General features: G+C 39.8%; 1 protein-coding gene across 1 annotated transcript in view; it reads left to right on the top strand.

Annotated features, from left to right (window-relative positions):
* Window positions 1-26,972, top strand: part of LOC131971529 (uncharacterized) — a 51,481-nt gene that overhangs the window by 7,807 nt on the left and 16,702 nt on the right. The window contains exons 3-10 of the mRNA XM_059333036.1: window positions 22,042-22,239; window positions 22,362-23,100; window positions 23,593-23,847; window positions 24,397-24,633; window positions 24,717-24,920; window positions 26,089-26,209; window positions 26,305-26,398; window positions 26,842-26,928. Coding sequence (XP_059189019.1) covers window positions 22,042-22,239; window positions 22,362-23,100; window positions 23,593-23,847; window positions 24,397-24,633; window positions 24,717-24,920; window positions 26,089-26,209; window positions 26,305-26,398; window positions 26,842-26,928 — 1,935 coding nt within the window. The remainder of the gene's footprint in view (window positions 1-22,041; window positions 22,240-22,361; window positions 23,101-23,592; window positions 23,848-24,396; window positions 24,634-24,716; window positions 24,921-26,088; window positions 26,210-26,304; window positions 26,399-26,841; window positions 26,929-26,972) is intronic.

The following is a 26,972-nucleotide window of genomic DNA, read 5'->3' as shown; positions in this document are numbered from 1 at the left end:
TTATATATTTTCCAGTTGTTTGACTAAATGTTTCTCCTATTTTATTTTAAATTAGGTATGTGGATTTATATTAGATGCACTTATATTATTGTTGTGCAGACTCAAGAAACATTATGATGACCTCTAGAGATCTTGAGAGATTTGAGAGTTTTTAGAGGATTGCCTCCATACTAGTGATTGTGGAAAGTTACTGAGGATACTTACAGTGGAGAAAAAATTAAAGAACCTATATTTTGAGGTTTTTATGCTATTTCTGATCTTTGAACAGCTCCCCTAAGATAAATTATAGCCTTTAAGTGTGTGTGTGTGTGTGTGTGTGTGTGTGTGTGTGTGTGTGTGTGTGTGTGTGTGTGTGTGTTCTCGTCTAGACAGAGAGGAGCATTGGAAAGTGGCCCCAAGTTTGCAGGGCAGACCACCAGCAGTGGGAGTCCCATATATCTCTAAATATTGACAGCTTGATATCCACTGTGTATAACACAATCTCCACTGACACTTCATTGATTCGCCCCTCGTACCTGCACAAACTGTAAAGACGAGGCGATGCCACGTGTCACTCACTCTTGTTTAACTATATTAACTGTGGAAATTGATCAGGTTAATTACTGTATTAAGCTCACCCTGTGAGGACGGTCTGACTCGGGCTGCATGAAATCTCTCACTAACCCACAAGTTCCATGCCAGAAACAGGAAAGCCCCGATGAACAGCCCCAGGCTTTGAAGCCAATTTGTCATAGAGGCCAAACTGTGTAATTGCAACTTCCTGGTCTCGAGCCCTTTTTTTTTTTTTACCCTGCATGTAATCATATAAGTCAATTACTTCAGCCCATTCAAGTTAGTGGAGATTCAAAAGCGTAAGTTGGACTGTGCTCTAATGTTGCTGTGGTAGATTCACCAACCTTTGGTGCAACTTGGTGTGTCAAGAGACCAGAGGTGGGAAAAAAATCAATACAGCATAGTAACGCAATATTTTGCTTGGCAATTTCATATCAATTGATGGCCGCAAAGTATCGATATTTAGTGCTCCGACTGCTGGCGGGCCAGCAATACTTTTGTCGTTTTGTTTCTTTTCGGAGGCAACTTTTAGGACTGGAGATACTGGTATCATATGAAACTAGAAGATGTAATGAATCTATATGCATGTGCGTCAGGATATTGTGTCGGGAAGTTGTGGAAATAATGCTGCAAAGGTAGGCTTTTTTTATATTTCATTAAAAAAAAAATTCAGAGCAGTGAAGCTTAAAGTTGTTGAAAGTTTGATAAAATGCTGCAGTTGACGTCGTCCATACATGTTTGATATCAGTTCAGTTTAGTTTGACTGAATACTTTCTTGGTCAGTCTGTGGGTTTGACTCTCATTGTGGAGAAATAAAAAGACTGAAGTGAGATGAATAGATGAAATTCATGTCATTCAGTCATGAAATTCGGTACAGATATTCATGGTGCTCTGAGAGTGAATTGTAATGTCTTTGGTGACCCTGACCTTTCCTCTAACACTGCCAGCAGGTCAAACTTTTCGCTTATTCTTTGAATTATCTTAATGTCTAGGGGGGACAGGAACAATATTGTGCACATCTTTTCATGGTTTATAGATAATGACTCTCTAGTGTCAACATGAGGTTCACTGGACAATACTGAGATGAGGACTATGGAACATGATTTCTCATTGACTTTAACAGGATGCGCATATTAAACCTTTTTAAAAAACACGTAGTAGGTCGTACTTGTCATATGTGTATGTGTATATGTATATGTATGTGTCATATGTATGTGTCATATGTGTGACTCTTTAAAACCAAAGTGTTTCCAAACAACTGAATTGCTTTCTTGTTGACCACAGGATCTATTTCAGTCATCTTGACTCAAGGTGAACTAAACATGCCACACAGTATTAGTACAGTAAGTGAGCAGCAAGTACAGTCTCACAGAGCTGCTAGCATGTCTGTAAACACTTAATACTTCTTTATTAGAGAAACCAGAAGAAAATACACTGCAGGGAAGTGTGCATTGACTCTCCTGCTGCAGTTTGTTTGTGATGTGACCGACTTTTTCTGCAGGCCTGTTGTAATTGACATTTAAGGTCAGTGTTACATGTGACTTATATTATTATTATAAGTCACAGCGTTACAACCAGCCACAGGAACATGCACTGAATGATTCAAACATAAATGTCCATAAGGGAATCGACAACAGGCCAAAATGGGGTCAAAGCTATGGACTGACTGCTTTTCATAGAGATGACAGAAGTTGGTCATTAATTTACTGTAGCATTTTTATATTGACTGGTATACTCACTATACAGTCATGGAAAAAAAATATTAGACCACCCTTGTTTTCTTCACTTTCTTGTTCATTTTAATGACTGGTACAACTAAAGGTACATTTGTTTGGAAAAATATAATGATAACAACAAAAATAACTCTTAACAGTTTAATTTAAGAGCTGATATCTAGACATTTTCCATAGTTTTCTTGATAATAACCAAAGTCATTATCAAGAAAACCATATCAGCGCTTAAATCAAACTCTTATGAGCTATTTTTGTTGTCATCATTATATTTGTCCAAACAAATGCACCTTTAGTTGTACCAAGCATTAAATGAACAAGAAATTCAAGATTACAATGGTCTAATATTTTTTTCCATGATTGTAGGTTGTTTTTATTCTTATTAATCAGAAAATAAAAGTCCCAGTTTCCTGTCATTCCTGCCTGTTTATTTTGTTTGTCCTTACGGCTACTGTAGGCATCGTTTTTCAGTGTCACACACACACACACACACACACACACACACACACACACACACACACACACATCTCTGTGAGAACAATATGTTTAAAACTGTCCAGCCAGCCTCACGGTTCATTCAGAGTGACCCAAACAGCTCATGGTGATTTATGACCGACAGGGTCAACTCCGGAGGAGGTGGTGAGGGGTCACGCAGTCAGTTGGACGGCCAAAATAGACGCCTCTCTTCACTCCCCCACTGGGTCGATTCATCTCTCTCAGCCCAGAGCTGTCGCTGTGAAGCAAGTGTTGAATCACGCAGCCTAGATCTTCTGGGTCAGTCCGTTAAAAGACCCCGACTGTTTTGAGTTTTTCTGCAGCTCATTCTTGTGCCCATACTGGGTTTAGCATCAGTGTGGTTTAATATTAGCACCCAGTTGAATACTGAACAGTTTTGTGTGTCACATGGGTGTCACGACCATAATGATGACATTCCTGCCGTGCCTGTCTGCACCTTTGCAAAGTGGGTCAGTGCATGTATAGGTTCTGTACCAGGTCACTTATAGTGTAGCTGTTCTTAACTTTGAGCTTTAATGTCACAGCATGGAGCCTGAATGGAGGTGAGGCGGGATGAGCAGGTGGTCACAACAGCTGAGTGTTAAAGGGTTCAGACACCTGCCAGTCAAGGTAAACACACATTAAAATATGCTCCTCTGAAGCCTTGATGGCACAGCTGTTTTAAAATTGCAACAAAGAAAATGGAAACGAGCTATTGAGATCTAAATTGACTTATGGAAAGAAATTTAACCTTTGACATCCACATAGAGATCTTCTTGGGGACCAGCCTCTAGTGGTTGTTACTGGTTCTGCATCTTGCACATTGGATTGCACTGGGAGGACTGGCTGTGGTGTTTGCTGTTTGGGTGAAAACCAATGTGGACGCGGCTAAGTGCACTTCTGTAGCAGAGAAACTACAGGGTTGTTTGCCAGCTCTTCCTTGTCCGCTGACCACTGATTACAGATCAGGAAACACAAACAGCCAGGAACGAAAAGTTTGTGGTTGTTGTTGGGTTTTTCTCTCTCTGACTTCAAGCCAAATTCTTTTCAGATCTTTTTTTCTCATTTTCTCTAGACAGTTTCACAATGACTGCACAAGGATACTGATACTGAAATGTGTACCGTCTTTAATTATGCCTTCTTGTAGAACAACAAGAGCTTTCACTAACACACGGCCAACACCATATATCTGGGCAGAAAATGGACCTGTTGCTGAAAAAAGTCAGATTCGTTGCAGCTTTCTGAGTTTGGAGTTGCATCTGTTCTAAGTTGTTTAGTCAGACTTTCTTTGTAAGACAAATATCTCAACACAGAATGGCAATTTCACATGTCTTCCTGTAGGTTAAGTTGATATTTTGCATTTATTAGAGTGTAGAAGCATAGTACACTCTTTCACAAAGAGAAAGGAAGTAGAAAAGGAAGGGAAATATAATGTCAATAATTGCTTGATGGTTTAGCTTCTGATAAAGGACCAGCTGTGGTGTTTGCTGTCTGTCTTTTTGAAATGTTCCCTCTTTATTTGGTTCAAGCTCTTGGAGTCAAGCCTGTTTTGTTTACCACCAGAAACATGCCTGCATCCCAAGTACTCCGTAAATAAGTTCAAGAAAACACTGAAGCTGCCAATTTGCTCATAAAAAATGTCATGATTGTATGAACTTCCTGTGCAGCCCAGCTTTGACTCCGGCTTGTTCACTGGAGGAAATGCATCCCCAGCTATGTTAACTGCTCTGCAGAATGCTAATGAGGTGCTAGCTGCCTAAGCCAGAGTTCGGGACGATGCATGCTTGAAGTGCTGAGGATGCTGGAGGCAAAAATAGAAGGCCAAGGCTCGAGGTGCGTTTGTTTCCATCACTGTCTGGGATTAGCAGCTTCTAAACACTCCGTTCCATTAGGGCGATTGTAACGAAGCACACCGACTCATGAGCATGCAGACACCTTTTTAAAACCGCTCTGACACAAGTCTAACAGATTCCAGATACAGTAAAGCCAGTGTTACATTCAGATGGACAGACATGTTTTATTAGCTGTTTCGAAATGTCTGTTAATATTGGAAAGATATTCACAGTGGGATAAATAAAAAGATGACAGGGGAGACCGCCGATACAAACCAAATACCTGCAAATACTTTTATAGTATGTGTTGCATAATTGGACTTGAAAAGGCTTTCCAAGGTGCTTTGCAGTGCAGTGCAGCACAGTGAGTGCTGGGACTAAGTAACACTCTGCAAATGACTAAGATTCAATTCTTAAATTGTTACATTTAAGTGACAGATTTTTCCTAAACATCAACCTGGTATTTAGGTTGTAAAAAATGATCTAAAAAATTTGTTGGAAAATTGTTTCTAATTTGACTGAGAAATCTGTCTGTAATGTTTTTTCAACAACTGTATAACAGTAGTTATCATACAGAACTATATTTTGGAGAAATTTGAATTAAATTTAAAAAATGCATTACAACATGAGAAAGCTTCAGGAGTGATTTCCACAATTCTTTTTTATTCCACTAATGATCTTTGTCTGAACCTCACACAACCCGTGTCCTTTCTGGATGTCACAGTGAAAGCAGCTGTTAATCTTTGCTTTGGTGAACATTTCATGTCTATGGACACACATAGAGAATTTGATGGATTTATTTTGGTTACACGTTTATCTGATTCTGTGCAGATTATAATTTACAATGACTCCCTGACAAAGAACCAAAGGATGAGGGGCAAAGATTTGGGATTAAGTAAAATGTCCTGTTTATAATATGTATGAGCGAAATGCAGAGAGAGCGAGACTGAGTAAGGAGGGGATTTTGCAAGATGGGTATGAAGGGGATTTTGTGAGAGAGGGAGAGGGAGAGGGATGAGGACAAGGGCGACAAGGCCTTGGCTGCGACCAGTTGAATCAACAGCTTCTCTCCTCTGGCGAGGACATGCTCGCTCTGCTCAAGCTTAATACCACAGACATGCTGACACACACACACACACACACACACACACACACACACACACACACCATCAATTTTTCTCCCTCCCACCCCCACTCCCTGCCACTTTTTCCTCCCATTCTCCATCTTTCTCTTCGTGTGTCCCCTTTGTGGCTGTTGCACATTTGCCTTGTCACCCAGTCAGTGCATTAACAGCCTGGAGGAGGACCAGAGAGAGAGATGGGGACAACATGAGGACAACAATGATAGCTCCAGCATATGATGATGACAACAACATCATCAACACACATGTTTGTCCTGGGGCTTGTTCTCAACTGCAGAAGTCGAGGCAGAGGGCACGCTACTCCCAGATACATTACGATGTAGTTGTTCACTTGTCGGTTAACAAACATTTCATGTTTCCTTAACATCGCATCCCACCAGTAGGCATGCACACAGTTAGGGCAAGTTCAAATTAGACGTCATGATATCCTAGTTTTGGTGCCCATTTGTGATGAAGCAATTAAATGATTAATTAGTTAGGTAGTTGATTTTTTTTTAACAGCTAAAATGACGAATAATCTGGTGTTTCTAGATAATCAAACATGAGGATTTTAGCGTTTTTATATTATCAATGTCTTTTTGGTTTTGGACAAATACTGTGTAAAAGAAGTGGATGTAGTTACGGTGATTTTACCCACTGTTTTGAAGCTTTGAGTTTGTGAGAGCTGGTGAGAAGGACGCAAAGTTACTAGATAGCACTAGCTAGCTAGTTTATTTAGCAAGATGCATTCAAAATGAGCCAATCCTTAGAGTGTCTTTTTATACAACTGAACAAGAAATTTTTTCGAGACCAAAATATAACAATTTCATGAATGGAAATCACACTGTGAAATTCTTAAAGTTCTGATACAAGAACGACCTGGATCCTATTTTGACATGTTATGTGATCTTAGCGATTAATAGAGATAACAATTTTTTAAATTGGGCCAGTATCAAGCGAGAGAGCTGCAGCAGCTGGCTTACTTATATGATTTTAATTAATCAAATATCTTGCCTTACTGTACTGCATTCAACTGAATATAGTTCAAAAGGGATTTTGACATTGCCAACTTTCACAAAAATACTGCAATATACTATGAAAAGGACTATATATAGTATTTTATAATGTATTAATGCATTGGGAGACATAATAAAGCTGTATGTGAATAATCAATATATTTATATTACATGGAATACATTAGGGTTGGGCTTATGGACAGTGCTGACAGCCATCGACCTCTGGGCTCAGCATCATGATTTAAACAGCCCCGCCCCGCCCCCCATCCACACCTACACCTGATGCTTGTCATAAAACAGCAGCAAATTTAGCAACATGCTGGTAAATGGTGAAGTGTTTGGCAGCTATTTCCTTCAGGTGTGCTAAAAGGAGAGTGACCAGGTGGCTACAAACACGACTCTAAATGTCTACCTCTCTCTGCCACTCTTTAGCCCCTTTCATAGTGTGGTCAAATGTCCTGATATTGTCGGAAAGATCTGTGCCGGATTTTCGCCTTAGCGCATTCATAGTGATTCCACGAAAGCGTGATGAGAGGAGAAGATAATGACGTGCAACAGAGCAGCAGCAGTGCTGCACAGTAGCACAGTGCTAACAGGCTGCACAGTTAGCTCTGTAGCAGTACAGTGTCTATGTGCTGCAGCAGGATGTGTTCAGTTAGCGACCTCCGTTTGTTTACAACAAGCACCGGACACTCTGTGTTAGCACAGTCAACGATGCCGGTTTGTTTGCGATCAGTGGCGGACGCCGCATGTACAGTTAGCATGCCGGTTTGTTTACTAAGCGATGGACGCTATGCCCAGTTAGCGATGGCGGCCGCAGTTGTTGTGCAGCTGAACTGTGATTGGATGACTGTTGGACCAAGTGGGAGTTGTTTGTTAGACGTCACGCGCAGCATCAAATATTCCGCCTTGCCGTTATGGCCCGTTCATAGTGGTCCTGCTTCCAAAAGTCTCACCAATTTTCCGCCTCTGTGACTACAGGTGGATTCATTTGATCCCGGCATCCCGCTTCGGGCCAATCATAGTGAAGGCGAGACGTTACAGAGCCGTAAATGTCCCAGCATGAAACGGCACTTTAAAAGGGGCTCTTGTCTTCACTTTGACATGAACAGGTCAAACATACTTTTTCACAGCAGCTTCAGTCAGTGTGATGTTTCACTCAGCAGCATGGCTTCATCTCTTTGAACCACCCCACCTCATGTCTTCACCTCTCCCCTTCAAGCGTCTCCTTCTCTCATCACCAGAATATCCTAAAACTTTACTCAGGATAAGGAAACTTTACCTCTCCATAATTAACATGATTAAGTGATGTAGCCATCACTTCTTGTCTTCTGAGAGTGCTTCTCCTGATTTTTTTATTATGTTTGTGTTGTACTTTCCTTCAGGGCAGATTACTATCATCAGATCCACTTCTCAGTTTGTCCTCACAATGGTCTTGTGACAGGAAGAGAGAAGCAGTGGTGGATGGTGGTGTTGCTGCCACACTTATAGCATTGAGCATATCAAACAATTTGAAATTGTGCCGCTTGTTAGCCCTCGGGGGCGACTGGTTCCCTCCTGATCTGAGAGTTTTCAAGAAAGCTTAGGCATGAAGCAACAAGAAACAGAATCTTAGAGTGTATTACAATTGTATATTCACAATTGTAATTTCCCCCACAGCATACAGAAACTTTGGTGACAGCATCTGTCCTTATCAATCAGACCATCAACTTAAACAGATATTCTATTGTATTCTGTGCAGTTACAGAGTTTGACTTTACATGCACATATTTATTCATTTTATAATTCAGTTTACTTTTGCTCTCACCTGTACTTTTAAACCAGTATTGAAATTTCAATTATATTTATATCAATTACTCACTCATATTTAGCTTGAATTATTGCCAGATGTGGTGAAAGTTCTTGTTGAATTGAACTAAAACACTGACTGCAACAAAATGGGACACTGTGTAAGACATAAAATAAGAACAGAATCAAGTCAAATTCAGAATGAGTGTATATTACAAAAAAAAGTAAAGTTTCTAAGTATGAACATGAAATATCTTGTGTTTGTACTGTATTCAATTGAATGTAGGTCATTAAGGATTTGCAAATAATTGCAATCGTTTTTTATTCCTTTTTTCACAGTGCATAATTTACGAATTCTGACAGCTCGCGCAGTATTATCCAATACAAGAATCCAGACTGGCATGGATGAGTTGTGTGCCTACATTAGAGTAAATAGTGAGCTTTTAAAGAAATTGAAGGAAATACTGAGTATAGGCCTGGACCTCCAGCCCCCATTTACTTCAGTTCATCCAGGATTTTCTCCGTTCCTGGATTGTTTTTTCACCATGGAAGCGTGTAAGAATAATGTGTGTTTTATCATTTGTGTTTTCAACTAATAAACACAGTTCTCATCATGAGTGCAGTTTGTAAGTTAAATGAAAAGAAAATTTGAATGAGCTGTTAATTACAGACTCCTCTTCACACACACACACACACACACACGGCTTGTTGGTATCAAGGAGGATCATGTTCCTTGTTGGCATCCTATTTTAGGTTATTAATGACCCTGTTATGACTGTCAGTGTGTGAGCATGTGCATAATGGAAGGTGCCACAGAGAAAAACCTAAAACCTTGCAGCACTTGGATTTACTGAGGGTTGTTTCTCTCTTGCTCTCTCTCTCTCTCGCTCTCTCACCTCTCCTCATGTTTGGTCACGCTGCCCCTCTCAGACAAACATAGCGCCCGACACTCGAGGTGCTGTGAGAGGGAGAGAGCAAACAAAGAGAGACAGAGGCGCAGAGACAGAAAGCAGAGAGAGCACTGTAAATCAGAGACACGGGGAGAAGGGGAGAGGAAAACAAATCAAAGACTAAGTGCAGCTCCGCTTAAGACTTGATGAATGTTCATCCAGCTGGCTTAAACTTGTCCTCACTCACTCGGCTGAGAACGAGCGTCTGAGCAGAATGGATTTCATTTTGGTCCAGCAACAGCCACCGAGCAGGAGCAGCAGCTCTGTAGATTATTATCACTGCTTTTGGATTATTTCAGACGCCGCTGCTGTTGTAATGAATGGGAATGAAAGCCTGCACAAAGGAAGATGGTAATATGACAATCTGCTCTGTTTGTCTGCTGTGAGATGCTTTTATTTCCATCCTGCTGTGTCTTAATTAACACAGGAGTCAGTCTGTTTTAAGATATGACTCTCAACTTTGAATTAGAATTTCACATTAAAGAGACATCAAAGTTTAAATGAAAATATGTAGATGTTGCTAAATTAAATCTTAAATGGTATCTCTCCTCTACTTGTTATACAATATCTGTTACTAAGGGCTGTTAGACACTTGGTTTTGATTTAATTTTGCTAACACAAAGTTTTGGCATTCTTCTGTCACATCCTGATCTTGTATTTCCGTGAACACCAAACTGTCTAAAGGTGTTAGATGTCCATGCCGTTTCAGCTTCCTGGTGTTGGGCGGGTAATCCATCATTTTCATGTCATACGCCTCCCTGTGAGATGACAGGGTGAGGTGCTTTATGTTACTTCTACTTTAGAAAGAGACTTGGAAAAAGTATTGACCTTTTATGCTGAAACAAGAAGTCAATTAATGAATTAGTTTAATAACAGAAAATCAGTTGATTTAATTTTCTCTATCTTATATATGTTGTGCAGTAAATGTCTCTCAGGTTTGAACTGTTGATCAGACAGAAGAAGTAATCTGATGATGTCACCTCACACCGTTTTCCACTTTTTTTCTGACATTTTAAAGTTTCAAGGTGACATCGTGGTGACGGCAACAACTCCCATGATCCCACACGACTTCATAGCATCAACAATTTCTGTTTTTGTTATTGTTTTTTGATTAAATGACATCTAGTGTTTATTTGAATGGTTAATCAAGTCATTGAAATAAACTAGCAGCCCTCAGCCCTCATTTATTCATGTAGAAGCACCTTGTAACACGTTAGACGTGACACTGTCTCCTTTTTAAATAGTACTACAGTCATTTATTTATTACGCCCTGAGAAGCACTCTTTTATGTTGAAACATGCATGTACTGTGACTGTGTACAAGTACAGCATAGCTCCCATAGCTCCCACTGGCTGCTGCTCTCTGCTGGAGTGTTTTGACTTGAAGTGAAGGTCTCAGGTTACCAAGCGTTGAGGCAGATTTCACAAACCAGCCACTGTATCTGCCTCCTTCCTGGATCCCCCTTTACTGGCATGTGAGTCACGCAGGAGGAGAGACCATGCCGCAGCATCAGGGAGGTGATGTTAGAAATCAGTGCTGTGGATTCTATGGATTTAAATGTTCTGTGACTTTGGTCTGCTGAGAATCTGTTACTGAAGTTTCTGAATGTTTGTGTTGTTCAGAGGGTGTGCACGGTTGCACATGAAGTAGATTTTGTTTGGCACTCACTGACAGGGAGGATGTTTTATGTATGGAGCAGAATTTTTAAATTGCCCGCCCAGCTCTCCTGTAGGTTTGATTTGGCAGGACACTGTGTGTGTGTGTGTGTGTGTGTGTGTGACTGTGATTTTCCCGCCCTGTATTCTGCATATTTGCCATGTCGTTGAAACCAGGGTCCATTAACCCGACTATTCCTGTTTTGGGAGTGACCTCAATGTTTGGGTATTTGTTCCTGTGTCGACCAGGTTACACAGAGCATCCTTTTTTCTCCCAGCAGAAAGACGTCTTGTCTCGTCCCGGTGATTCAATGGAAATACACAACAGTCAGGTCAACAGCTCTGTTTGCAAAACTACAAATCATCAGCTTGCCTTTACATTGAGCCATTTATATCACTTTGGGTAGGAACTAGTCAGCATCTGCATTTAGGACCGTAGCAACATGTCCCAAAGAACTTTTTTCAGTGACATTACCTTTGAGTTGACAGGTTGTGTGAGCTTGTGAAGCTGTGAGGCAGCTGTCTAAAGTGTTTAAAGCTGATGGGTGTGAACAACTGCAAACTGTTAATTTTTACTCCCTGAGAAAAACATACATCCAGCCTTGTTTTGAGATTCAGTGCATCAAATGTTTTCTAATAGTTCTGCATATATTTGTTTATCCTAAAAGTAATTTTTAATGCCAAAAATGCCATATAAAGAAATGCTGGAAATTACTTTATCATTGTCTGTTGATGGATATTTGTTGTATAGTTTGTCCATAAATGACAGAAAAAACACCCTATTATGGGATGTCCAAAAGAAAAAAAAATTAAATCATAAATATATATATCAAAAATACATTTTACCTGTCTCTGTTTTATATCATATTAAACTAATATTTTTTGTCTTTGGACTGACAGAACAAAACATTTAAAGATGTCACCTGGACATGGATATTTTTCAGTATTTTTTTTTTTATGAACCAAACTATTTATCGAATGCTCTGGAAAATAATTGACAGATTAATTGATAATGGAAATAGCCCTACTCTGTATGTGTCTGCACAGTTTTATTTAAAGATTTTATGACATATTTTTTGATGTTAGGTCTGATGAGCATGGCAGAGTGTAGTCGCTCTGTTTTTCCTGTATCTAAGTGGTCGTTTCTGGTTGTTTGTCATGAAATCTTCCGGTGTGAGTTACATTAAGCAGCTGTGAGCTAATTACAGATGAGATGAGTGTGTCAGTGAAAGCTAAGCCACACTCTGATATAATAACACACCTCGCACACACGCGGCGCAGACATGTCAACTCACTCGCGCTTTAGTTTAAAGATGAGCTTAAAGTCTGGGCTCATTCATAATTCCCTGACGTGTTTTTAATGACTTAAACACAGGCTTCGCTGCCTCCTGACTGCTACTTTACAGCCACCTTCAAATCGTCCTGCTGATCAAGGCCGTCATGATTAGTGTTTGCCTTCCGCTAGCTCAGATTTGCTGATCCCTGTGAAGCTACTAAATATACCGTCTGGCCGCCTCGGTGCCTCAGTGGTCATGTACAGTAGCTCTGCTCAGCCTGTGTTTATGTTCGACCTCGGTGTCATTTGGTTTGTGCTTGTACTCGGGTGTCACCGGGTGTGTTGAGGTAGCCACAAGATGTTGAACTCAGAAAAAGAAAGAGAAAACTTTTGTGACTCTCTTTCTACCTTTTAGTCTAAAGGTGCAGCTTTTAGGCTAAAAGGTACATTGTATCTATTAGGTACACCCATTTACTCTAGAAAAGTAAAGCCCCGTCTGACAAAAGATAGAATTTGGGACCTTTTCTCTTTTCATGCTGCAGATTTGCAAGTTATAAATAGCACAGGAATAGTAAATTATTCACACGACAAATACTCAAAAGAGATACCACATGTTTATGGGTGACCTGAAGTGATCTGATATTCAGTCAAATTGTAAAAATAGGCATTTATGACAGTGAAGCGTAAACACCCTGAGATGAACCGTCTCCCTTTCAAATGGGTCTTTAGACACAAAAGGAAACACAGTAACAAACACAGTAAAGATATAGTGCCTTCATGATGCTAATTCATTAATTTAGCTAGTTTCATAAAATAATACCTGACATTTGATTTACAAGATGTATAGATGTAACTCAGAACCGAAGGAAAACCATAAAAAAAAAAAAAAGATGAATATTTTTGAATATTTGATTTTGGGCTATTTTTCCTCGATAACATGCCTTCTTTCAGTGGGAAGAAAACCTCCAAAATACACATGAAGGTGTTTATTTTACTACACTTGTCTATTTGCGTCTCCTAAATTCACCATAAGTTGTCAATTGGGGAAGTTTCATGGTGACATGTATCAGTTAGATTGTTTCTCTCTTAATGTGGAAGAATCTAAACATTTATAGGAATCTCTCTGTTTTAACAAGGGGACTCTTCATTACCATACAACTTCTGCGTCAGCGCTAATTCATTTACTGCACAATTGAATTTTCCTCCACATTATGGAATAGTTAAGATGTCTGTCTGTGTTTCCTGGTCAGGGCACGAGAGCTGTTGTCATTCTCAGTGAATGCAGGCTGAAAACAGCTGCTCATCAGACTGATATGATGCAGATGTTAGCGTGGGAGTCCTCTCTGCTGGAAAGAAGAATGCACATGTAAAAAGACTAGTTTTATTAATTTTTCAAAATATTTTTTACTAATATGGCACATGCAAAGAGATAACAATGTGAGTTTTGCACTGAGAATTATAAAGTTGTGCATCTCAATGAATAAAAGAAAAACAAGCCATACTTTCTGCTAGAAGGAGGGGAAAAAAATCGATACAGCATAGTACCGCAATATTTTGCATTGCAATATTATATCGATTTATGGCTGCCAAGTATCGATATTTAGGGTTCCGACGGGTTATCAGTATTTTTGCTGTTTTTGTTAAGCGGGCTCACTTACTTCACAGAAATATACTGGAGATACTGGTATCATATGAAACTAGAAGATCTAAGGAATCTATAGGCAGCATGTGCATCAGGATATCGTGTTGGGAAGTTGTTGAAATAACGCAAAGTTAGGCTTTCTTTATGCTTCATTCGAAAAAATTCAAAGCAGTGAAGCTTAAAGTTGAGGAAAGTTTGATAAAACGCTGCAGTTGTTGTTGTCCATACATGTTTGATACCAATTCAGTTCAGTTTAACTGAATACTTTGTTGGTCAGTCTGTGGGTTTGACTCTCATTGTGAAGAAATAAAATGACTGAAGTGAGATGAATAGACTGAGACTTTTCTCTTATTTGACAAAACAATTCTTGATTGAATTTAATTTTGTGGACACAGAATGCAGTTAAACAGTTAAATCGCAATATATCACAATACTCACCATATCACAAAATGCTTAAGTTGCAATTGCATCGTTTCGTAACTCAAGTATCGGGATTAAATCGTATCATGGGGCCTCTGCTGATTCACACCTCTACTTTCTGTAGAGTTATAATCACAAGTTATAATGTAAAAACCTGCAAAAACTAAACAAGGCCAAGGAGAAGACAGCGGGTCAGTGGGCAGAGGACTTAATTTTTAAAACACTTTTACTTTATAATAGAAAAAAAAATCTGTGCTCACATTACATCATCAATCACTTTCTCTCGAAACAGTTGTAATCACAGACCAGGATCAAACACCTGCGTGCAGTGAAGCAAAGATTTCTAACACTGAGAACGCTGAGGTGGTAAAACTTGCTGAAGTTTTAGTCTGAAGACTTTTCTGACAAACGTCGGATACAGAAGAGTGCCCATGCAGTCGATAGGAATTTAGCTGATGCATTTAATTTGGCCAAAATGCAGCGTTCATTCCCCCGACCTTGACTCAACGCTGACTCAGCATCCGAAAATGATCCATCAGTATTTAAGAATGTTCCAGGTGGTTAAAAAGTCACGTTGACGACTCCTACTTCCCCTGATGTGTCCTGTTATCAGGCACGGCAGGAGGATTCACAGGTAGTGAACAATATGGACTTACAGTATAAGTCTGCCTCTGTATGCTCTGTTGGTGAAGATTGTAAGTATCCCAAAAAGTTGAGCTAACACGATTTAAATCATTTGGGAAGTGCTACAGAATGAGACTCTGTTGGGGTTGTGACAGGAGTCACTGTGGGCATGATGAACTGAGCTGTAAGGCTCCTGACTGTGATTTAAATGATCCCTGTCGGCTGATTGATTGATTTTCACGTTCAACAGAAACAGAAACTTTAGGTGTGAAAGAAATGCTGCCAGATATGCTTTGTGTTCACTGCACTGATATGAAACAGAAAAGGGTGCATTTCATATGACTGGAGACACAGATCATCAGTTTAATAGAGTAGAAAGTGCACAGGACGCACATACAATCATGGAAAAAAATATTAGACCCTCGTTATCTCTAATTTCTTGTTCATTTTAATGCCTGATACAACTAAAGCTACATTTGTTTGGACAAATATAATGATAACAACAAAAATAGCTCATAAGAGTTTTATTTAAGAGCTGATATCTAGACATTTTCCATGGTTTTCTTGATAATGACTTTGGTTATTATCACAAAAAAAAAAGCATGGAAAATGGCTAGATATCAGCTCTTAAAATAAACTCTTATGAGCTATTTTTGTTGTTATCATTATATTTGTCCAAACAAATGTAGCTTTAGTTGTATCAGGCATTAAAATGAACAATAATTTGAAGAAAACAATGGTCTAATATTTTTTTTCCATGACTGTACATCCTATGATTTGAATGTCCAGGTGGAGGATTACCTGCACACATCAGTTTGACTGGTACGGTGGCCCGGAGAATACACTGCAAATTTTAGATGCAAATAAAGAAACATCAACACATGCACAGCTTTTAGACAAACGTGCTGCAAGAAGCTCACAACACCACAGAAACCGTCCCGGGTGACACTTGTGATGCAGACACAGCACTTGTTGTTATGTTTATAGATTATGAAGTTGATTTAGAATTAAATTTTTGTCTTAACATTGTCACGGCTGATTCAGATATGTGCTGTTAACCTAGTGTTAGCCCTTTGCTTATTATTACAATACCAACCCCATAGTTTCACCTTTTAAAAAAATGCTTTGAATAGAATAATAAGCTTAGATTGTGAGGAATACATGATAATGATCCATATCTGTCCCTCAGCCCATCTCTCTGTGGGCAGCAGGAAAACCATTTGAAGTAGTTTGTGTAATCCAGTAGGGAATCTGTATATCAGTGTTTTTTGTTTTTTGTTTGCTTTTTTTTTTAAGATAAAAAATGCAGACGTAAACACAGGAAATGGATTCTTTTCGTGCTTATTTAGAGGCAGTGGACGCTTTGAAGTTCGGCCAGATCACATGAGTTATGCTTATTGTGCTTCACATATTTCTCAGGCATTTTGTATACATGGTATTACTCAGAATGAATATTTGTGAGGATACTTCATTGGCCTAAGGGGGGGGGGGGGGGGCTACAGTAGTTATATAAATACCAAGAAGCAGCGATGTTTTTTGAGTGAGTGTACAGTAGCAAATACTTTGTTTTTCTTTCCAATCTGTTTCGTTTTTATTACTGATTTTTGCTCTTATGAGACCAAAGTTTGTCCACATATATTTCACAAGGATTGAAATCAATCATTGATTTTCAACCATTCAATTTTGCTGGTGGCCTGGTTTCGGGGTCTAAGATGAAAGCCGTGTAATCGCAACATCCTCAGTTTTAATCAAACTGGAGACCTCTGCTGCAAGTCATCACCTCTGTCCCTCTCCGCACATTTCCTGTCATGCTCTCTGACAGATTTGATCAAATTAAAAAGGGAAAATGCACAAACACTAAAAACAGTAATGTCATAGTTAAAGACTTCATCAGGGGAAGAAATGTCCTGGAATGTATTAAGTCACCGTGCATGCTTTCCTTTCTTCATTGTTAAATATTTAGTTCTTGTCCAGGCAGGAACCTGCTCAACATCAGGAATGTGTGAGGACTATTTCTGTTTCATAATGATACTGGACAGAGACATTCAAACTGTCCTCGGCTCCCACACTGGGACATCTTATCCACAGTAATGTGAGTCGTCATTTATTTCAGTGGCTGAGTGAGTGAGAGAGATCTGGGTGTTTATATAGAGTTGTGTGAATCTGCAGCACAGGCCGGGCAGAGAGACAGGTCCGAACAGTCCCATCATATGCCACATACCGGACACAGACAAATAAACACATAAATAAAAGAAACTCTCAATGAAGCATTTATTCCAGGAACAGCATCAAAGTTAAATGTATTCTTGTAAGTGGACGTGAAGTAACTGGTGATGACTCATATCACCAGCTGTCTAACAGTGGTGGAAGAAGTATTCAGATCTCTTACTTAAGTAAAAGTACTGATACCACACTGAAATTACTCCACTACAAGTTAAAGTCCTGCACTCAAAAACTTACTGAGGTAAAAGTACAAAAGTATCAGCATCAAAATGTACGTTACGTATCAAAAGTAAAAGTACTCGTTACGCAGAATGACCTACTCAGGTTTTAAATATTCTAAATATACAGTCATGGAAAAAATTATTAGACCACCCTTGTTTTCTTTAATTTCTTGTTCATTTTAATGACTGGTACAACTAAAGGTACATTTGTTTGGACAAATATAATGATAACAACAAAAATAGCTCATAAGAGTCTGATTAAAAAGCTGATATTTAACCATTTTCCATGGTTTTCTTCATAATCACCAAAATCATTAAAATGAAAACCATGGAAAATGGCTAGACATCAGTTCTGAAGTTAAACTCTTATGAGCTGTTTTTGTTGTTATCATTATATTTGTCCAAACAAATGTACCTTTAGTTGTACCAGTCATTAAAATGAACAAGAATATGAAGAAAACAAGGGTGGTCTAAAAAAAAAATCCCATGACTGTATATAGATTATTTGTATTGATGCATTTATAGAAGTGGTATTTTCATTTTGTAAAGCCAGGGCTCATTTCAACTAATGAATATACTGTTATGAGGTTTAAAAAAAAAGAAGGAAAATCACTTTAAATTGATCATGTTTTTTTATGTTAAATCTCAACCTGAAAAGTAACTAAAGCTGGCAGATAAATGTAGTGCAGTAAAAAGTACAATATTTAGCTCTTAAATGTAGTGAAGTAGAAGTATTAAGTTACATAAAATGGAAATACTCAAGTAAAGTACAAGTACCTCAAAGTTGTACTTAAGTACAGTATTTGAATAAAAGTACTTAGTAACATTCCACCACTGCTGTCTTAACACACTCCAGGTTAAAATAAATTAAATTAAGTACTCCAATGGCAAAAAGAAGAAATTAGCATGTCCTAACACCGTCACCAGGGACACGATCCAACATCATTGTTTACTTTTCTTCTTAAGGTCACATTCATTTAAATTTCTACTGTTTCCAAGCTGCCCTTTGCCCAGAACCCCAGACCTCCCTCACTGACAACTGAGAAAAAAAATATATTATTTAAGGGTTGATGAAGCAGGAGCTCATTGTCTTCAGGACGGGAAAAAGCATTTAATTAAGATTTAATGAGCTGTGAGCTGAATTTGCTTGATAGTACATATTGTGCTTCTGAGCCTGCCATCATCCTCCTCCTCCTCCTCCTCCTTGCTGTTATCATGATGACCCTCACTGTGTTTAGTCCCAGCGGGGTGTGGTAGGGCTGACCAGAAAGCTCTGAGTCACAGTGTTGTTTGTGAAGCTGTGGGCGCAGCGGACTGGCTAAGAGTCCGGCATTTCTAGATCATAATGTAAGGGGATCAGGCAGAGAGATGGCCATTGTTGCTTAGAGAGAGCAAAGAAAGAGAACGCACAGAAGCAGTTTCATGAGAAACAACAAAAACATAGAGACACAATGCACATAATGGGGTAGAGAATTCAGTGAATCAGCCTGTTTTAATGTGTAGATCTACAGAAATGTGTAGCAAGACTTTTATTTATTTTCAAAGATGCAGAGAGGCAGATGCATATGCAGAGTAATTACACACAAAATGTGTTTTACATGATCCACAAATGAAGATGTCTCTTATTTATAAATGTTTACAACAATCTGTGGGTTATATTGACTTCTTATAAATGTGTGTTCTAATCCAAACACAAATACCATCTATATTAATATTTCATGGACAGATTTTTTTACTTTTTACTTCAACTTCGACAAACAATTTGTTAAATGACTTAATGACTGATTCACACGGATCAACAAATGCATGCTGCGTTTAGGTGCTGGTGGAATACTGGAACATCTGGGTTTTTGGTGAATTTGTGTGAAATTGGGAAAGTGAGGTTTTACTAAATGGCAGGGGCGTCACGATTTCAACTCTAAATGAGATTTAAATTTTATTTACATATTTGCAGAATTTGCAGAATCCTGACTCCTCAACAAAATAGACAGAATAGCTTTTCGCCACCCAGTTTGAACAACAACATTTACCAACTACAGACTCAGTACAGTAGCCTTTAAATGTTAACATATGTGTATTTAGATATATGTTATGTATATATGTATATGTCGATTCATGGCCGCCAAGTGTTATTTAGTGTTCTGACAGCCAGCTGCTATTTATTTTTAGAGGCCGTTTTAGGAATATACTGGAGATACTGGTATCATATGAAACTAAAAGATCTAAGGAATCTATAGGCACCGTGTGCGTCAGGATATTGTCTTGGGAAATTGTCGAAATAATGCTGCAAAATTAGGCTTTTTTTATGGTTTATTCAAAAAAACTTCAGGACAGTGAAGCTTAAAGTTGCTTTAGTTTGCTGCTTTTGTTGTCGTCCATACATGTTTGATATCAGTTCAGTTCAGTTTGACTGAATACTTTGTTGGTCAGTCTGTGGGTTTGACTCTCATTGTGGAGAAATAAAAAGACTGAAGTGAGATGAATAGACTGAGAATTTTCTGTAAATTGACAAAAAACTCTAAAAGAATTTAATTTTGTGGACCCAAAATGCAGTTTTGCAGTTTTCACCATATCGCAAAATGCTTAAAATCACAATAATATCGTATTGTGACTCAATTATTGGGATAAAATCGTATCGTGGGGCCTCTAATGATTCACACCTCTAGTAAATATATGGTTTAAATAAGTAACTGCTAGGTGTTGGACTTGATTTTCTGTGGGGAAAGCAGTAATCTGGTGTGCCTTTGTAAAACCGTTTGAATTACACACATTTGTAAATCTTATTTCTTCATTTGTAAATTAAACATTTGTGACCATTTTGGGTGGTATTTCCCTCCATATATGCAGTAAAGGAGATAGTCTGAGGGGACATAATTCATCACACCCTAACATGCCCTTCTTTGTTTCCATCTGCCTACACCCATGTCCGTCTTCTTTCATCACCACAGCTGGGAAACCCTTGAGTCCAGTGGAATGACTTTAACAAACAGATATTAAACTGTTCTTCCGATCTTCTTTTAAACTGAGGAACACGCCTTTTCTCCTTCACTCACACTGATGCAATCTCTTACAGTAAATGACACTGAACACATTCCTCGGGGGAAAAGGGGCAGCAACATTCATGCTATGCGTGGACATTCACACACAACCCTTCCTGATGCCATATATCTCCCCATGGAGCCTCAGCCATGCGTGTATATACATTAACCCCCGAGGTCTGCCGTGGCCTTTGGTGGGTGCTAAATAAAGTAGGGCCTAAAAGTGGGTAGCGGGTTATGAGTTCAGGTCAAAGGGAATGTGAAACTATAAACCAGGAGGCAAGCTAGCCTTGAGAGCAGCCATCACACACACACACACACACACACACACACACACACACACACACTGTGTTTACTTGGATGCTTGCTGTCAGGCTGGCTGACTATATGTTTAATGGTGAGCACAGAGTGTTTGTGTTTGTGTTCTCGCAGCAGGCCATGAGGTTGAGGACAAGACCTGTGTAATTTACTGTGAGACGCCAGTGAGATGAGAGCGACTGACTCCAGGTTTCCTGTTGTTTAGCATAACTGCATTGCAGGGAATTTAAAGGAACAGTGTTGCTCAAAGCGCCAAAAATGTATATGAAAAACTCAACAGTCATGTCTCTCTCCAGAAATCATGACTCAGTGACTCAAGATCCAATGATCAGTGGATTATCTTGAGTCACTGGGTCATGATTTCCCTAATGCCTTTTTATACTCAATTATCTCTCATTTATCAAGTAAAAATGCCAAACATTTGTTGGCTCTAGCTTCTCAAATTTGAGAAATTTTCTTGCATTTCATTCATTGTACAACCCTGATTCATAAAACACAAAAAAACAAAATGCATCAAATTGATCCAATTCAGAGTCAATATTTACATAAACAAATGTTTTTGAATATATGTCTCCTAACTATTGTGGAGCCAGGGTTAGAAGTGATCAGTTTATTATTAGTTCTTTGACTGTTTGTCAGACAAAACAAGACTTCTCCTCTGGCTTCTGGAAATTGTAATCAGCAATTTCACCTGTTTTTTCTTATTGTATTATAATTAAGAAAATAATCTGCAGATTACCTGTGAGTTACATCATAAATATTTCACTCAAAAGGCCATTAACTCTAAAAGCAAACTCCTCACTGTTGAAAATAATAGTGATTCATCATTGTTTGAATCAAGGTTGTATGGCTGCAGTGGCTTCTTTTTATCATTGTCTTCCATGCTAAGTGGTTTAATATGTTGCAGGACAGAATAGTTTATGATATTTTTTAAATAAACATTCCTTTGAAAGTTGCAAATTTTAGCACATGGCAGGTATTGCTGGAATGACTGGTGTGAAGATTTGAGAAGTTGCTGACTAAATGACAACACAAAGTAGTGCACGTCTACATTAGCACCCACAGATCAGTAATGAACCAGTAGGATTTTAATTAAAGCTTTTCTTAATACTCGGCTTTCTCTCGCTCTCATTTTTTCAGAACCTTGACTCTCTGGAAAGCTCGATCCAGAACCTGCTGTCGGAGCTGTACCCGCCCTTTGCAGCCACCGCCCCCACTCTTCTCAGCCAGCTCTTCAAAATCATTGACAGTCGTTATCGGGGAGACGCCCTGCGGTGCCTGCTGGACTTTCTGGTCCCAGCCAAGCATATCTTAGACACCGTGCAGCAGGCTGCATGTGTGAGTCACAACATACATCATTAAGATCCAACAAAGCTGCCCTTAAATCTTCTTATCATCATAAAAACAGACAGACGTTGACTTGTAATCCCTGTCCTGTCCTTGTCCTTGTCCCCTGTTAGGCTCAGTACTCTGATGTTCTTTTCCTGTGTGAGGGTTGGCCTTTGTGTTTGCGTGACCAAGTTGTCGTCCACCTCGCTCCCATCAACCCCCTGCTGCTCCAGCCTGGCGACTTCTACCTCCAGGTGGCGCCATTCTGTGACCAATCAGCTCGCATCGTGGTCTGCAGCCTCCTGGAAGAGGAGGGGCTTCTAGTGGAAGTAGTGGAGGAGACCCCGATCCCCGAAACATCCTACCCCTGTATATTCAGCTGTGACTGGTTAGAGGAGATCAACCAGGGCCGCCATGGGACGCCTCTCAGCAGATGCCTGCTTGCCACCCAGCAGGGCGTGGTGAGGTTACCATGGGAACGGGTGGCGGTGCCAGATTTTGTGGACGTGCGACTGTATGCTGAGAGTAGCATGGCCTCTGCTCCTCCTTCATATCCTCCTTTACCACCTCCGCTTCCTCATCCTCCACCTCCTCCTCATTTTCCTGAGAATTCTTCCTCAAATCGTTCGTTTCCTCTTTCTCCTTCAAAGGAATCTGCACCACAACAGTATCCTGTAACCATTCAAAATTCTGTTTTAACATCTTCTTCACGTCCCTCTGCCTTCTCTGTGGAGACCAGAATTTGTCCAGCAAAGCACGGCATTGCTGTGTCACTCTGCCTGGTGGATACTAGCGCTGCTTCTTCATCCAGGCTGGTCAGAGTTAAAGAGACTGAAACTGAGCCTAAGCCTATTGGCTGGGTGTCCCCTAGTACTTGGGACAGCTGTTTAACTGGCACAGATCCAAATACTGCAACAAAATCAAGCACTGTTACAGGTGCATGCACCCCTGCTAGAGGAGATAAAACTACATGCAAAGGTGAAGATAAGGGTGTAATTGTTCCTGAAAATATAGGGCTACACAAACATAAAGATATAAGCAGGAGTGAACCAGCAGAAGGGGAATATATCGATATTCTTCAGGCAACTATGCTTTTCAGTAGTGCTCAGGCAGCAACTAAACAAGAACAGAAACAAGAAGTGCAACCGCACAGACAAACTGAACCACAAAGATTTCCATCCGGACAGGTGCAAATGCAACCACGTGCACAAATGGAGTGGTACAGGCAAACACAGAGACAGCCAAACACACAGATACCACCTCAAGCACAGGCACAAACACATAATCAGTTACCTGCAAAACCACAAACACAAAGTCAAACAAGATATGATCCTGTATTGTTAAGGCCTGGTGTGTCTACAGAAACAGCTCGCCGTCATTCCCAGTCCCATCACCCTCACCCGGACTCCCTTGAACCTTCTCAGTGTATCCGCACAGTCCGGTTCTCAGAGAAGCCCTGTACTCCCTGCATGAGGAGAAGACAAGGTGGAAAGGCCTCCAGAGCTCAGGAGCTGAGGTGTCGATACAGGGACTCCTACCAGGCTGCTATACAAAACCCTGTCGCCTTTGGACTGGAGAGGGAGAGGGCGAATATGTTAGCTGTGCTGGAGGAGGATGGTGATTTCTCACAGTGTGATGACAGAGTACCAGAGACTGAAACAGGGGATCCATGGTGTAATGTTCAAGAAATGTGGTTTGATCCTCCCTCTGTCAGTGGAGCCATCTGTAAAGAGTCCGGAGAGAAGAACACTGTTCCATATTGGAAAACTGGAGATACAAACAGTGCCCCTTGCATGGATTACAGGGGAACAAATGTTTTACGATTAGATGGGCTACCAGAACAAACGACTGAAAGGACCACTCTGCCATTTAGGGAACCAAGGGATGCACACAAAACTTACAGCAATTTACACAATGTGAACGGGAAAAATTCAGCAGCAGGAACAAGGATAAATACTAATTTGTCAAATTTAACTAATCAGTCAGATGTCATCCCTGCCAGACGACAACAACAACAACAACAACAACAACAACAACAACAACAACAACGCAGATTACCGTTTACTTCAGCTGAAATTTCATCGATGAATGTGACTCTCAAACCTCGTGACAGGCTTCTAAGCAGGACTAATTCCACAGGAGTGAGTCCAAGCTCTCCTCTTCCAGCACCACAGCTTAGACGAGAATCCCTGTCAGATGGAAGATGTTCATCCCTCTCCACGGCTGTGGTGGACACCTCAGAGAAGTGTGCGCTGGTCATTGTTGAAGGTCAGAATGTCCGGAGGAGAGAAAACAGCGGCTCCTGTGCAGAGATTCCTCAGCTGCATGTGGTCAAATGTAAAAACAGCACAGCGTTTGGGCTGGTTTCACCCAAGATCAACAGGAGGAAGATGGTCATTCCAGGTACAGAGACATTTTATTTAACTATTATTTACTACCAGATGAAAATCAGGCTTCCTACAGCAATATGTGTCCACTTTCTACAGACGCTGCTCAGCCTGACTCGATGTTCATAGCCAGTAGAAACTGCCATCAGACGGAAAACCTGACACAGACGGATCCACCTCCAGCAGCAGAGAGACTGAAGACGTCCCAGCCTGCCTCTACTCGTCCCAGACCTGACCACCTTCCCCTGGGATCCCCAGACCCCAGAGCCCATCCCCTATACTTAGGAGTGGCATCTCTCACAGGTAAGTTAGTTTGATGTTTTCTGCTGTGTCTCAAACAACTGTCACGATCAGCATAGTATTGCAATATTTTGCATGGCAAGTATAAATATTTAGGCGGGCCATCAATATTTTCACCGTTTTTGTCTTTTTTTTGGAGGCTGTAGCAGGCTCACTTTTAGGAATATACTGGAGATACTGGTATCATATGAAACTAGAAGATGTAAGGAATATATAGGCACCAGGATAGCAGGTCGGGAAGTTGTGGAAATAACGCTGCAAAGTTAGGCTTTTCTTTATGTTTCATTCAAAAATTCAAAGCAGTGAAGCTTAAAGTTGAGGAAAGTTTGAGAAAATGCTGCAGTTGTTGTCGTCCATTCATGTTTGGTATCAGTTCAGTTCAGTTTGACTGAATACTTTGTTGGTCAGTCTGTGGGTTTGACTCTCATTGTGGAGAAATAAAAAGACTGAAGTGAGATGAATAGATTGAGAATTTTCTCTAATTTGACAAAAAAATACTTGATTGAATTTAATTTTGTGGACACAAAATGCAGTTAAACAGTTAAATCGCAGTATATTGTATCGCCATACTCACCATATCGCAAAATGCTTGAAATTGCAACAATATCATATCGTGACTCAAGTATTGAGATAAAATTCTATTGTGGTGATTCCCACCTCTACTGAATGGGGCAACAGGGCAGAGGCACCAAAGTGTCAAACTGGCCTTCACCTACAAAATGTCACTCAAAGAGACACATACCAGGTAGTCTCTAAATGACCACAAAGAAACATTAAACAACTACAAAAAGACATAAAAGTTACATAAAAACATACATAAAAAAGTAAATAAAATAAAAATAAAAATAAAATAAAAAAGACATAAAAAAGTTGTTTGTTTTGTTTTCTTTCTTTCCATATTGGTTAACATACCTGCCTGTCTTTGCCTCGGTCACCTTTACTTACTGTACAACATTACCTTTTCTATTCGATTAGGGAGAAGTGTCTCTCCTTTGTAGTAGCAAGATGATTTGAGATGTCTCTCTGAGTGGGATTGAGGGTAAAATAAAGTTTTTGAAAGGTGAAATAAGCCAGATGCTTTAGTCTCTCTACCCTTTGGTTCAGGAGGTTAGTGGAAATTCGCACGGAGAACAGCATGTTCCCTGATCTTTCCTCTCTCTTATCCCTTCAGGCGGCAGAGACAGGACGGGCCGGGCCATAGTCGAGCTCTGTGGACATCACCAGGGATGGAGATCAGCTGTAACGAGCCAGGAGCTCTTCCAGATGCTGCTGTACTTCCACACTATCACAAGGTAACATCCACATGACAGTAAATCAATGAATGAATCATTCTTGAATCGAAAAGAGAGTACATTGAAGTTGTGTGCTTTTTCTTCTCTGTATCTAGGAGAGAAATCAGAGAAGCTGGGATGACGCTCATTTTTGATTCAAGGAAGATAAATCCTCAGCCTCAGCTCTATAAGGCCTTGATGACTCTTCAGGTAAGAAGCACAGAAACTTCTGCAGTACAGCTGACGGCAGCAGAACAGAGCTGACTGTAGTTTATTCCTGACGGGATTGCTGCTGTTTACAGACCATTAATTCTGAGTGAAATGTCAATGCTGAATAATGTAGCAGCTTCTGAGCATAAACAGCACATCCAGACATCCTCTGGTTCATCGAATAGTGAAGCTTAAAGTTTTAATGCAATATTATAATATAATATACATGTATTATATAAGATAATATTCATTTATATTAATTTAATATACATATTTCTAGTGTTGATATCCATTTACTTAACACATTTTCAAATAAATTAAATTCCATTGATGCCCATGTTTTTTATTTTCCTGTGGTTTATTTGTAATGATCAATAAAAGGATGTGACCACAGATGTATGACTGTAGTTAAGTAGGATTTATGGACTGTTAAATTGTTGCAGGAGCAGACTCCCCAGGCAGTAAACAGCTTCGTGCTGCTGGTGGACAAGGCGAGCAGCCTGCGACCAGAGAGGTGTCCTGGCATACAGGTCAGCTTTTTCACTCCTTAATCTTTATTATACGACACTTCAGA

Source organism: Centropristis striata, chromosome 5 (assembly GCF_030273125.1).
Source record: "Centropristis striata isolate RG_2023a ecotype Rhode Island chromosome 5, C.striata_1.0, whole genome shotgun sequence".
In the NCBI taxonomy this organism is placed as follows: Eukaryota; Metazoa; Chordata; class Actinopteri; order Perciformes; family Serranidae; genus Centropristis; species Centropristis striata.
This window is presented reverse-complemented; position numbering and strand designations above follow the sequence as displayed.